A 12,688-nucleotide genomic window follows, 5' to 3' on the forward strand; every position below is an offset into this window, starting at 1 on the left:
TGCCTATTTCATAAGTACGTCTACAGTAACAAAACATCGTCGTTGCACCTTCAACGCCCGCTCTACACGTCACGCAGATTACATAACCATCTCAGCTTCACTCGCATTTTTGGAAACACGAACGCGTTCAACACATCCGCACTACCACAAGCCATCCGCATGTGGAATGATCTTCCCGACGATATCGCCTCTGATAGCAACCCCAACACGTTTCGGCAAAAAGTTCAGACGCATTTCCTTAATATTTCATCTTGACGTTCTTTTACTTCTTTTCCGAGGGTTTTTATGTTACGGAGTGTTCTTATATACTTCATCGCCATGTTTACGTATTGCTGACTTATTGCTTTGTTAATTTTTTTTGTTATTACTAACCGACATTGTACCGTTTTTATTTTGAAATTTACATGCGATTTTTCACTATAACCCCCCTTACTCAATGCCTTCTGGCCTGTAAGGTATTTTCAATAAATAAATAAATAAATAAACACTAGTGCAGAATGCTGAACAGGGTAGGCTTGTTCTCAGAAACAACCAACAGCCCGCAGATAAACCTTTAGCATGTGAGACACACACATTAAACTGAGACAGAAAAGGTCGCAGGGCCTTCTCGGTCTCTTCCTCGCTCTCGATCTATGTCTCTTGGATGGCGACAAAGTCGAGACGCTTCCGATTGAGAAGTCTACGGAGCTGTGCTTGTTTCTGCGAAGACCTAAGGCCGCGTACGTTCAAGGTGGCAAATATGAGTCGCTCAGACTGCGCCATGATGACTACCTTCTAATTCGCTTATTGTCCCTCTTGATCAGTCCCAAGAGTTGGCGCTCAGGCTTCCCGTGAGCCCCCAGCAGGCCTCCTAGATCGGGATCGGCGACACTTCCCCTTTGGCATGGACTTTCGGCGACGGCGTGACTCCCTAGTCACTGACGCTGGGTCACTCCCTTTGCTTGAATTAGAGCTGGAGGAGGCGCGACGTTTCAGTATTGCTGTATCCGTAGAGATCACCACACCAACACGACGTTGAGTGCGTGTTAAATACTTAGTTAGCATACAAACTTAAGGTTCAACTTAAGTTATGTTTGTCGTGCACACAACATAGACAAGATCTATACCTGCTACTAAAAATTGCACATTTATTAAACACAAGCAACGGCGGCCTGTAACGATTGCCACTGTGTTAATGGCACTAGTGCTATTTTTTTTTACAATTCACAACTTCAAGAAAAAAAAACCAAGTGGACTGGGGAGCAGCAACAGTTTACCGGCGGGGTCTGCCAAGTTTAATATCCGTTTCTCGCTCGTTCTAAAGGGCGACATCTGCTCACGCTTTATGACGCTTCTAGGCTCATTCCATAGATATGCCCGCCTAATTTATTTGATTGAGTATTGGGATGCTTTTCGCGCAATGTAGAGGGCGGTCGCGCCAGCGCAATGCTGTAGCTCTTTCGCTAAAGCAACAACTACATAACGGCTTGGCCAAAACGAATGCAGTGTGCCGGAAACATTACGCTATCATATTGGTTCACCAAGCACACAAATTGCCACGTCTGAGTTCTCGTACAAAAGCTAGAGAAGTGCCGGCGAGTGCGACCGGCGGCTGTCGGTGAGAAGACACTTAATTAATTACGTTCTCTGGGAGTGCTTTAATCGCGTCGCATCGATGTTTGTTGCTTCTTGAGCGGACACCATACACAATAAAAAATGCTTCATTTAGGTTAATTGATGCCATATGGCTGCGCTGTATTGCCATACTTAATCGTCGTAATCGTGTATCCTGAAACCCGGAAGCACGGATAACACAATTGTACGGGCTCGGTCAGTAGGCCTAACCTTTGGTGGAAATCGTGGTGGTAGAACATGTAGTGTACAGATCCCAGCTTGGTACACTATATAAATTGCCCGCCATTTTAAGCCCACCCATCATCTGCTTACTGCTTCTCAGCATTATCGCGATGGTGGGCAGAGCTTCTAAGCTTGGTACACCATGTGGCCCACTATAAAAAGCAGCACCCATCATCTGCTTAGTGCTTCCCAGCATTATCGCAATGGTGGGAAGAGTTTCTCAGCTTGGTACACCATGTAGCCCACCATAATAAGCACCACCCACCATATGCTTAGGGCTTCCCAGCATTATCACAATGGTGGGCAGAGTGTCCCATTATTGCCCACTATCTAGCCTCTGCTTTCCACCATCATTTCCACTTTACCCATCATCTGTACACCATACCACCCAGTATGTCCCGGCATAACCACCATATTTTCCACTACGTCCCACCATAGCCATCATAATTTCCACCATGCCCACTATTATTTCCACCATGCCCACTATTATTTCCACTACGCCCACCATGTTTTCCAGTATCCACCATGGCAATTTTTCCGATAGGGCGGCCGACGCTCTGTTCACCGCTATCAGTGCCAGTGCGTATATCTGTAGTGTGATCTTCAGTTTTCCGGCCAAAAGTTCGGCCAAACGAAGAATTTTCTCTTTGCCGTGCCTACTGTGGCCTTTGTCGGCGTCACGACTATGTGACAATATTGTGGTTGTAGGGCGTTAAATCCTGCATAATATTAGTATTATTGTGTTAAGGAAGCAAGAGTGGCACTGAGGCACGGGCACGAGATCTGCTAGCTCGAGGCGGAAGAGAAAGAATTAAAATAAGAAGAGCCGGCCTGCAGCAAGGGCGATGTCTTCTACTCAGCATTACAAGGGCGTAGTACGACACCTGAACCTTGCGGCCACGTGTCCTTCAACGTCTTCGACGTTACGAACCAGCCACGCTAGGAACGTCTAGGCTTCCTAAGCGATGGCATCCGGAAGCTTGCTGCCGTAGGAAACCCAGGCCTTCTCGGTATCCACTGACCTGCCGGCGCTACTAACACCGTCCGGGGAAGGCATTCAGGTCTCCATGGCGACAGTATTATGCCGACGCTTTCAATCATCACCTTCACCACACTTCCATGATCCAGGACATCGGCGCGCTCATTGCTGCGGCAACACAATATTCATCAGCCACCACCGATTTCCCCGGGTAGCTCCTGCGAAGATGCTGCATCATCCGTGACGCCGCATGCTTATCTCAGCAACTAACACCTTCAAACTAAGGTGTCCAAACCGCTACCACGAGTACCAGAGGGCCTGTGTTCTGCGCGGTCATCGCCTCTGGCTCCTTGGGCTCCTTGCTCACCCTACCTAGAGACATCATGCGGGTGACATCCTTGCTTGGCCAGGAGCTAAACCGTTTCGCCATACGTACTACCGGGTCCCTGTACTAGACACTACACCATTCACAGTTACATTGAAACTACCGGAGTTCTGAGGGTTCGAAGACGACGCTGTTCCTGGAGTCAAAACGATGAATGCTCCGGCGCCCGTTACGCCTGGCCGCAGCATAGTAAATGGCAGGTGGCTATCCACCGCCTTCGCGATGCTTCTGAAGCCTGGTAGAACTGTGAAGGCGCACAACAAAGCACCTAGCTTCAATGGTGTACCAGGCTGAGTACTACTTTTCGGCCGCTTTTGCAGGGAAGTGGTGCCCTCACTGCCTACTAAAGTTGTTTGCAAGTGCCAGAGGGCAGGAACACCATCTCGACGTGGCACCGCGGCCCTCAACCATCCCACCTTCTCTCGGCCAACGAGATTGTGAACGGTGTGGAACTGCTGTGCCCATCACCAATCTGCCCACTCCCAAGCGTCGAATTCATGTGAGATGCCAGCTTAATGGCTCATCTCTGCCTTCAAGCACGAGGACAGACAACACCGCCATTCTCGAGCCTCAACACTTGGCGAAGCTCCTTCTAAGCTCGACACCACACGAGCAGATGGAGTCATCGGCTCTCGACCACCTCGCAGTGGTGGTCCAGAGCCGAAGCCATCCCTTTCTGCGCTCTCTGATGAAGATCATGAGGGGCATAAACTCGGCCATGAATGTGCTCGCAGCAGTGTCACCAATGAACGGCTTCTGAGAATCTCCCGAGGCAAACATGACCGGTCGCGAGCTGTGGTCTCCGCCACAGATGGCATAAGCCACATTGTCACTTCCTACACCAAACATGACCGAGCCGCAGTGGTGGCGAGGCCACCTCCAAGCTCGCCAATGCTATAGAGCACATGGAAGGGCCACATCTCTTCATACCTGACATGCCCATGCATTTTACTGTCCTCTTGTGGTGAAACCACAACTATTGGACCTCTTAAACGTGACCCTACAGGGCAGCCCTAAAACAATGGACACGCCTGTTTTAGACGCGCCGTATATTACGGCTTTCTCGCGTCATCACATTATCACATTATTATGCCGAAATACAACAAACCCTAGTATTAAAAGTTAATCTACAACACTGAAATATCAATCACATTTGCAATAGTATGTTCATCAAAATTAAAATGAGCCTGGTAAACATTTAAACAAACAAAAATTATGTTTTCTTTAGAAATGTGGAAGTTTCAACAAACGTCATTATAAATGAATTGTTAAAAACAGATAGAAGTTGAAACAACATCCTTGCACCTAACCACTCCACAGCGGTGGTCCAGTGGCGAAGGTACTCGGCTGCTCACCCGTAGGTCACGGGATCGAATCCCAGCTCTAGCCACTGCATTTTCGGTGGCTCAGATTTCAGTGGCTCAGGCCCATGTGCTCAGGTTTGGGTGCAAGTTAAAGAACCACAAGTGGCCAATGTTTCCGGAGCCTTCTACTAAGGCGTCTCTTACTATTATACGGTGGTTTTGGGACATTAAATCACACATATACACTTATTGCAGAAAACCAATTTTTCCAACCATTTATAACCTCTTTTGATAACTTTCAGAACTCCGGCTAAAATACGCTCTTAGTTATCAATGCATCTAGGCTCTTCTAATTATGGGCAATGCGCATGATACCTTTTGTATTTACAATATTATTATAGAAATATAGCTCATTCAGTTTGTGTTTAAATAATTACGGTTGGCAATGCGGGATTCGTGAAAGGTAAAATGTTTTTAAGCACTCAAATTTGGTCAGATGTGCATTATGCAGTAGATAAAGTTCAGACGCAGTGGTTTGAGACGATGTTCATCCTGGTTCTACCAGCAACGATGACAGCAAAGAATTGACAGACCGTCACACAACGCGCGGCACAATCACATCGTGTGATGACGAATCACAGCAAAAGCTGAAAAAGCAGTCCTATTCATCCAACCTGTTTAACCCCCCATGGTGTTCTAGTGGCTAAGGCACTCGGCTCACCCGTAGGTCGCGGGATCGAGTCCCGGCTGTGGCGGCCGCATTTTCTACGGAAGTGACTATATTTGAGGCCCGGGTGCTGAGATTTAGGTGCACATTGAAAACCCCAGGTGGAAGAAATTTTTGGAGCCGCCCACTACGGCGTCTCTCATAATAGTATGATGGTTTTGGGACATTAAAGTCTAACAAAAAAATCCTTTTCTCTTCAACACTTATTTTGGTATACCCCAAGTCAAGGAGGCGATATCACGAAAACACCAAAATGTAAGCGTACATACATACATACATACATACATACATACATACATACATACATACATACATACATACATACATACATACATACATACATACATACATACATACATACATACATACATACATACATACATACATACATAGATAAAATAGATAAAATAGATAGATAGATAGATAGATAGATAGATAGATAGATAGATAGATAGATAGATAGATAGATAGATAGATAGATAGATAGATAGATAGATAGATAGATAGATAGATAGATAGATAGATAGATAGATAGATAGATAGATAGACAGACAGACAGACAGACAGACAGACAGACAGACAGACAGACAGACAGACAGACAGACAGACAGACAGACAGACAGACAGACAGATAGACAGACAGATAGAGAGACAGATAGACAGACAGACAGACAGACAGACAGACAGACAGATAGATAGACAGATAGATAGATAGATAGATAGATAGATAGATAGATAGATAGATAGATAGATAGATAGATAGATAGATAGATAGATAGATAGATAGATAGACAGACAGACAGACAGACAGACAGACAGACAGACAGACAGACAGACAGACAGACAGACAGACAGACAGACAGACAGACAGACAGACAGATAGATAGATAGATAGATAGATAGATAGATAGATAGATAGATAGATAGATAGATAGATAGATAGATAGATAGATAGATAGATAGATAGATAGATAGATAGATAGATAGATAGATAGATAGATAGATAGATAGATAGATAGATAGATAGATAGATAGACAGACAGACAGACAGACAGACAGACAGACAGACAGACAGACAGACAGACAGACAGACAGACAGACAGACAGATAGATAGATAGATAGATAGATAGATAGATAGATAGATAGATAGACAGACAGACAGACAGACAGACAGACAGACAGACAGACAGATAGATAGATAGATAGATAGATAGATAGATAGATAGATAGATAGATAGATAGATAGATAGATAGATAGATAGATAGATAGATAGATAGATAGATAGATAGATAGATAGATAGATAGATAGATAGATAGATAGATAGATAGATAGATAGATAGATAGATAGATAGATAGATAGATAGATAGATAGATAGATAGAAACACTAAAATGCCTGCCGTCCTCTAAGCAACGCTTTGCCTTCAATAGCACGAGAACAACTAATTAGCAGATGCAGCCATTCCCTATGGTGAGCTGTGCGTCACTGTGAGTGTCATTAAACCCTGACATACCTTCTGAAATATGACACTGCGTGACAACACACCGGGGTTTGGTGGCGAGCAATGTCCTGTTAAGCTTAACCATGCATGCATACTTACTTGAATTTCAGGATTCTTTGTTTTCTCGTGCCGAGGTGCAATTTTGACCAAATATGCGAAAATGTGCAGAAACATTTAGTGTAAGCAACGTGGGCACAGCGAAAGCAACTGTAACTAAATATTTTACGTCTATGATGCAGAATCCCATGCCATGTGGGAAAAAATATTGGCTGATGAGTGGCATCACACGTAAGATAAGACAGATATAGTTTATAATTTGCTGTTCGAAACGAGCATCGTTTAGGCAATTGAGAGAAACAAACCAGGCATGTCTTCTAAAATGTCGGATACGGAATATTCTGTGAGAAAGAGAGAAAATAAATATGATATATTACGGTGATAGTCTGATTTTTTATCAGGGCTCTTTTTCGTGAGCAAATTTTTATGTACTATTGTTTCCTAGATGCGCTCCAGTATACTTATGCTTTTCTCACTAAAAATCGAAGCACTCTCAGTGACCTTATGTCGCAAAATCTGGTTGAACTGTAGAGCTGAGAGCATCAGATCGCGATTTCACAGCAAACTTAGTAAACCAGAGGCGAGTCTGAGGGCTTGCCTGATTTTGTTCTTTGTTTATAAGGTGAAAGGTGAAAAGTTACAAGGTGAAAGGTTCTTCGTTTATTAGGTGAAAACTTTAGATGTCTCATTAAACCTGAAAATTTAAAGTACCAGATTGGCAGCGTTCACAAAAGTCGGGCAAAAATATCATCGCCACGTGATGACGCCACCGTATTACTTCGTGACCGGTCACAGTTCACCAAAATTATCGACGTCGTGATCAAGTTACCATGGCGTCTTTGTGACGCGAGATGACGTGACGATACATGCGCATATTATCACGTGACATTATTGCTAACTCATACGCGGCCCGTTCGCTGAGGAAGTGAAAAGCGAGGTCAGGTCTTACAAAGTTTACCACCCCTCCGATCCTCCGGGGGGCATTGCGAAAACATAATAATTGCACAAAATTTCCGCAGGGGGGTGCGGGAGGATTCCTGCATCGACTTACACGTAAATGAAGAAGACGACTCTCAGTGGTCATAAGGTGTGTAGTCGGCCTTGCTCAATTCATGGGGCGTAAACCCGCTTGCTTCAGAAGGTTTACACAGCCTCATTTTCTTGTGGATTGGAGGTCAGAAGTGGGGTTTGCAGAATTGACGTGGCACTTAAGTGCAACGGCTGTTGCAGACAGGTTCTTCACTGTTACATGTTACAGACAGATAGATGCTTGTTACTGGCAGGCACCCGATACCTGCAGCGCATATGAGCCTGAGGAGTTTTGCTCGATAAAGCACGACCTACTGATACCTTAAGCTTCACTGTGAAGAGAACGAGGAGAGCACATGTCAGTTTATGATGTTGATGATGATGACTTCAGTGCTCATCGTACACAGCCGTATTTATATGGCTGGTTAAAACATCTTCGCCTCAAAACTGAACTTTTCCCACAACATCAGGAGTCGGGCATCACGGCCCGATATGAGTGGGTAGGGCAAGCCTGGTAAGTTTTGCGACTGTCTACCTCTGGAGGCTGTCCACCACTGAAGTTGCGCCGAGTGGCGACCCACCTGTACGACAGAGTCTCCGGAATAACTGTCATCATTCCCATAGTTGCAGTACATTCTGACATGTGTTGCTTGCCTTTCCTTGCCACCATTTGCCAGTAAGCTTATTGTGCTTATCTGGGATTATTCATTTCAGGTAGAATGGAAAACGAAGGACATCTTGTGGAGTGGTCTCGAGGCTACGGTCAAGATTTGTGTTTCAGTTTCGGGCTAGGCGATTGATTACTCCTTCTAGTGCTTATAGATATTTCTGTTATGGTACACTTAATCCTTAATGTAAACGTTGCAGTTCAGTGTGTTCCGATTAGATGGAATACATCCAGATAACTAGCGACACCCATTTTGCGCCGCACACCAAATATCTAGCTAAAGCTACCAACTTCCGCTGAAATCGAGAATCCACATTGCGACATACCTCATGTCCCCCTGCTTGGTTGCCAAAGGTTTATAACGTGTGATGACCTTGTGAAAGCAAACAGGATTCGAAGCAGACAACATTGCCACCAGTGGGCACGCGCTGATGCCAACTGTCCGCAATCGAATGGCAACTTCCACGATTTCTCGCAATCTCATTCATTATCCCCATACCCCACAACAGCATTAAGTTCCGTGGGCGTATTGCACGGTGCTATGTACTTTTCGTACATGAGGCTTAACTGCCGGACGCTTCATGCGTGGAAGCTAGCCCGGTTTACTCTATCTTTGAATTGTTTCAGTGAACATGGGTCTTTTTAGTGCGTGTATCATCCTGCCAAGACTTCGATAACAACAGGACAGAGGAAAACGCTGAACAAAATATTGTGACTGCTTCGGCAGGTCGAGAATTCTAAACAAATCCAAAGATTTCTCAGACCTAACATAATGTAAACTTTTGAAAGCGAATGAGGTGTGAAATTGACACTCGGCCCAGTCTGGGGCTTGCCAACGGGATGATAAAGCGAGCACACCCCTGTACTAGTTTTGAAAAAGCCACACTTCAGCACACTGATCTTGTCAGTGAACGAAAATTAAACATTTGAAAGCATCCGGCAACACGTTTTCAGCATAACATAAATCACTGCCTGTCGGTAGTCGAGGTTACTGGGGACTGCACCTTGGCGTTTACAATCAATTCATAAAGTCAGCTAGAAGTCTTTCCATGTTCTTTCCACAAATGATATACGAAATGAACCACGTCATATACCCTGATTCCCATCTATTGGCTGATTTGAGCATCGTAAGCTGTCAAGATAGGGTGGCCACCGTGACACGAGGCCAAGCTGCTAGGCGACCGCTCACAATTACACTGAAAGTGAACCCCGTGTTCGAAGAAAAACAACACCGCAATGTTCCAGTTCATGGCGTCCTCATGACGTAACTTCTGACCCCGTGCCACTCCTTCCCACTAAGCTCCCAGAGCGCTCATCGGTATAAAAGAACAAACTAAGCAATTACTTCGTGCGACAAATATCTGTAAGTCAACTACTATTTGCGGCATACCTAAAGATGTTCGTTGCACTGTAATCGCAAGGTAATTAACTTGCTTCACTCTTTCCAGCACGGTGGTCAACCCAGGTAACCACCTTTTCTTCATTTTTTCTTTCTCTTGAAACACGTGAGCCCGGTGTGTCACATGGCACATATTTTTCAAAGTTTTTCACAATCTTACAGAGATGACGCTACCTCGTTCACGCTTCGATGTGACGTGTTACATTTGTTTCCTTCCTTCCGGCTGTCGTCATCCTCAAGGCGCGCTAGACGGCCAACCCGAGATATTTTTATAGCTATTAAAGTATGTGCTGTCCTTACACTGTCGATAGTGCAGGAGGGCATGTTGTATGAGTAGCTATAGTGATGTTTCCTCATCACTATAGCTACTCATACAACAGATGAAACTAGAAATGAAGAACTGTACTTTCACTGAAAGCAACAAGTAAAACTTTACTGCATGGTGGTCCCCTCAGACTATCATGTATATCTTTTGAACTAAAAGTTCAAACTTTTTTTTTCCTTGCGTGATACTTATTTACTGCAAAAGCTTGCACGATTTCTTCAAGAAAATTCCGTTTACCGTCAAAAAAGAAGGTCTGTGAATGAAAGAGTTGACGAAGCTTTTCCACGCTTACTCTAAACACTGTTGCAGATCCCACTTAAGTGCACCTAGTATGTATCAGAAGAATGGAAAGAAAAAAAAACTCACCAAGTCAAAGTTTTCGATGTTCAGTGCCTCCGAAAAATACGGCTGAATATAATGGGGGTTGTTAGTTGGCTCTACATAAATAGTGTTTTCAAAACTGCAGCTAAAGGCGAACGCCGAGGTGTAGAGTTTTATGGTGTAATACACTCGTGTATCCTTCTTCAGACTTCCGTGGTTAAATGTGAAACGTTTACTATCGTTATCCCTTGGACCAACCCAGTGGTCCATCCAGTTCCTACACAACATAGCAAAGAAAACATGTCAATGAGCGAGGACACTAAATCCGCAGTTTGGTCAATATGGCGAAACATTCAATGCGTCAACAACAGACTGGAAGAGTAGATGAAGTAAGAGAACAGAATGTTCGAAGAGTTGCAGAATTAAGATAAACAGCCTCAAAGGTACTGTGCTTCCGCGTTTGGTTCGGAAACTCTTGGAACCTCTCAACAAGCTCCCGGCGTTGAGAGGTAGCATGTCTTACGCGCAGCTGCTACTTGTTTCTGCATATGGACATATATGCAAGGGCATTTTCATCACTTTGGGGTAAAACGTGCCCTTCACTGGTTCGGATGGTGGGACGCAAGCTTTCAAGCTTTGAAAGCTGAGCTGATTTCCCGTCTACTATTTCATTTTATTAAAAGTTAAAAACATAACAGTGTATTTGAGAAGCTACAACTAATGTTCCCTGTGTTTTTCTTGGTCTAAGGGTTTGTCGGATTCAATAATTCTAAGAAAACGAGACCCTCGAACAATTCCCGTTTTTTTTTCTTGTGTTACTCGCGGACGCCGCCAACACGAGGAGGCCGAACTTGACGCGCACGTGTAGCTTTGGCTCATCATTAACATAAAATGTGACAAATCGGTTGGTCTCCTATAGTGTCATCCTTTGGTAGATTCGAAGCACTGCCGATAATACTTTCTTCTGCTCCATGCGGAGCAAGTCTATTCCACTGGCGCATTGACAGTGCTCACTGTACGTTCCATTGGCATATCTGGAGCAACTCCGCCGCGAGATACCCTCCACGGAGCAACTTTTTCTACTCCACAAAAATCGGCGGATTCGACCGGAAGTCGCAAGCGCCCCGCGCCTTGGAACGGTGCCAACTTTGGGTGCGCCTACGGACGCCAGGCACGTCAGTTGTGCCTCGCGTCGGAGCTCACGTTTTGCAAGCGTGGCGTCGCTGTTCCCAGCGTGTCCACTCAAGCAAGTAGAGAGACGCGTGCATTGCGTTCCATTCTGACCCTGCCATTTGTTCCAGAAGAAGCACATGTGTTCTGTTGGCAGACTCTCTTCTGTTTCCCTCCGCCAGATGGCATGGAGTGCTCCGGCACAGAGTTAGTGGGTAGCTCCGAATCCGCCGATGGAAGACGCCATTAGTTTTTGCATGAAAGAACGGAACTGTAGTTCTGAAATGTTCAAATCACGAAAGTATGTAACCGGGTGATGCAACTGGCATTAAAAAAAAGACGTCAATATAGCTAAGGGGCTACGTACGGCATTCTTCACCACGAGGCTATACATAATTAGCAATCTTTATTGCTGAGCACGCCCACATATGAAGAGCAGCGACTCTTTTGGCGAAACTTGAATACAAATGGTAACTTTTGGCGACTCTTTGTTCGTCGTTTGGTGAATTTCACTGGAAAGTCAGTGGCAAGCCTGTTCCCGACATCAAGCCTCCCTAAGGCCAGTTTGCAAAAGAGTTCCAAGCAAAAGCGTGGCTCAGTGCTAGACTGCTAGGCTGGCACGCAGGGCACGCGGGTTCGAATGTTATCTTGTTCTTGCTGGTTTTTACCAACTTGGATTTCTTTTTCCTTATTTCGCCCGACAGTGGTTACGAACACCGGCGGTGGTGGCGGTGCGCCGCCAGCTCACGCTACTGCAGTGACAGCTTTCACTGTTATGACATCCCTGACTTTCACTGTTGTGACATAGGTAACAGCTTTCACTGTAATATATGATGCCTTGTGAAAGCCGCATGCATGACGAATGTGTTTGTAAGGCATGTAAGGTATTTTCACTGCATTTCAAAGTTGAGCTAATTTATTTGCACTGTGTTTCCAAGCAGATGCTTGGCCGGAGCAGAATACCTGTTTTCCGCACAGGCGGCCCA

The 12,688-nt window shown here is 45.0% G+C and overlaps 1 protein-coding gene across 1 annotated transcript in view; it reads right to left on the reverse strand.

The window, feature by feature from the left end:
- Positions 1-3,770: 3,770 nt before the first annotated feature.
- Positions 3,771-12,688, reverse strand: part of LOC119184757 (uncharacterized) — a 115,812-nt gene continuing 106,894 nt past the window's right edge. The window contains exons 7-8 of the mRNA XM_075874628.1: positions 10,578-10,809; positions 3,771-4,094 (exon numbers count right to left, since the gene is read on the reverse strand). Coding sequence (XP_075730743.1) covers positions 3,771-4,094; positions 10,578-10,809 — 556 coding nt within the window. The remainder of the gene's footprint in view (positions 4,095-10,577; positions 10,810-12,688) is intronic.

The sequence above is a fragment of the Rhipicephalus microplus genome, chromosome 10 (assembly GCF_043290135.1).
Source record: "Rhipicephalus microplus isolate Deutch F79 chromosome 10, USDA_Rmic, whole genome shotgun sequence".
Taxonomy (NCBI): Eukaryota; Metazoa; Arthropoda; class Arachnida; order Ixodida; family Ixodidae; genus Rhipicephalus; species Rhipicephalus microplus.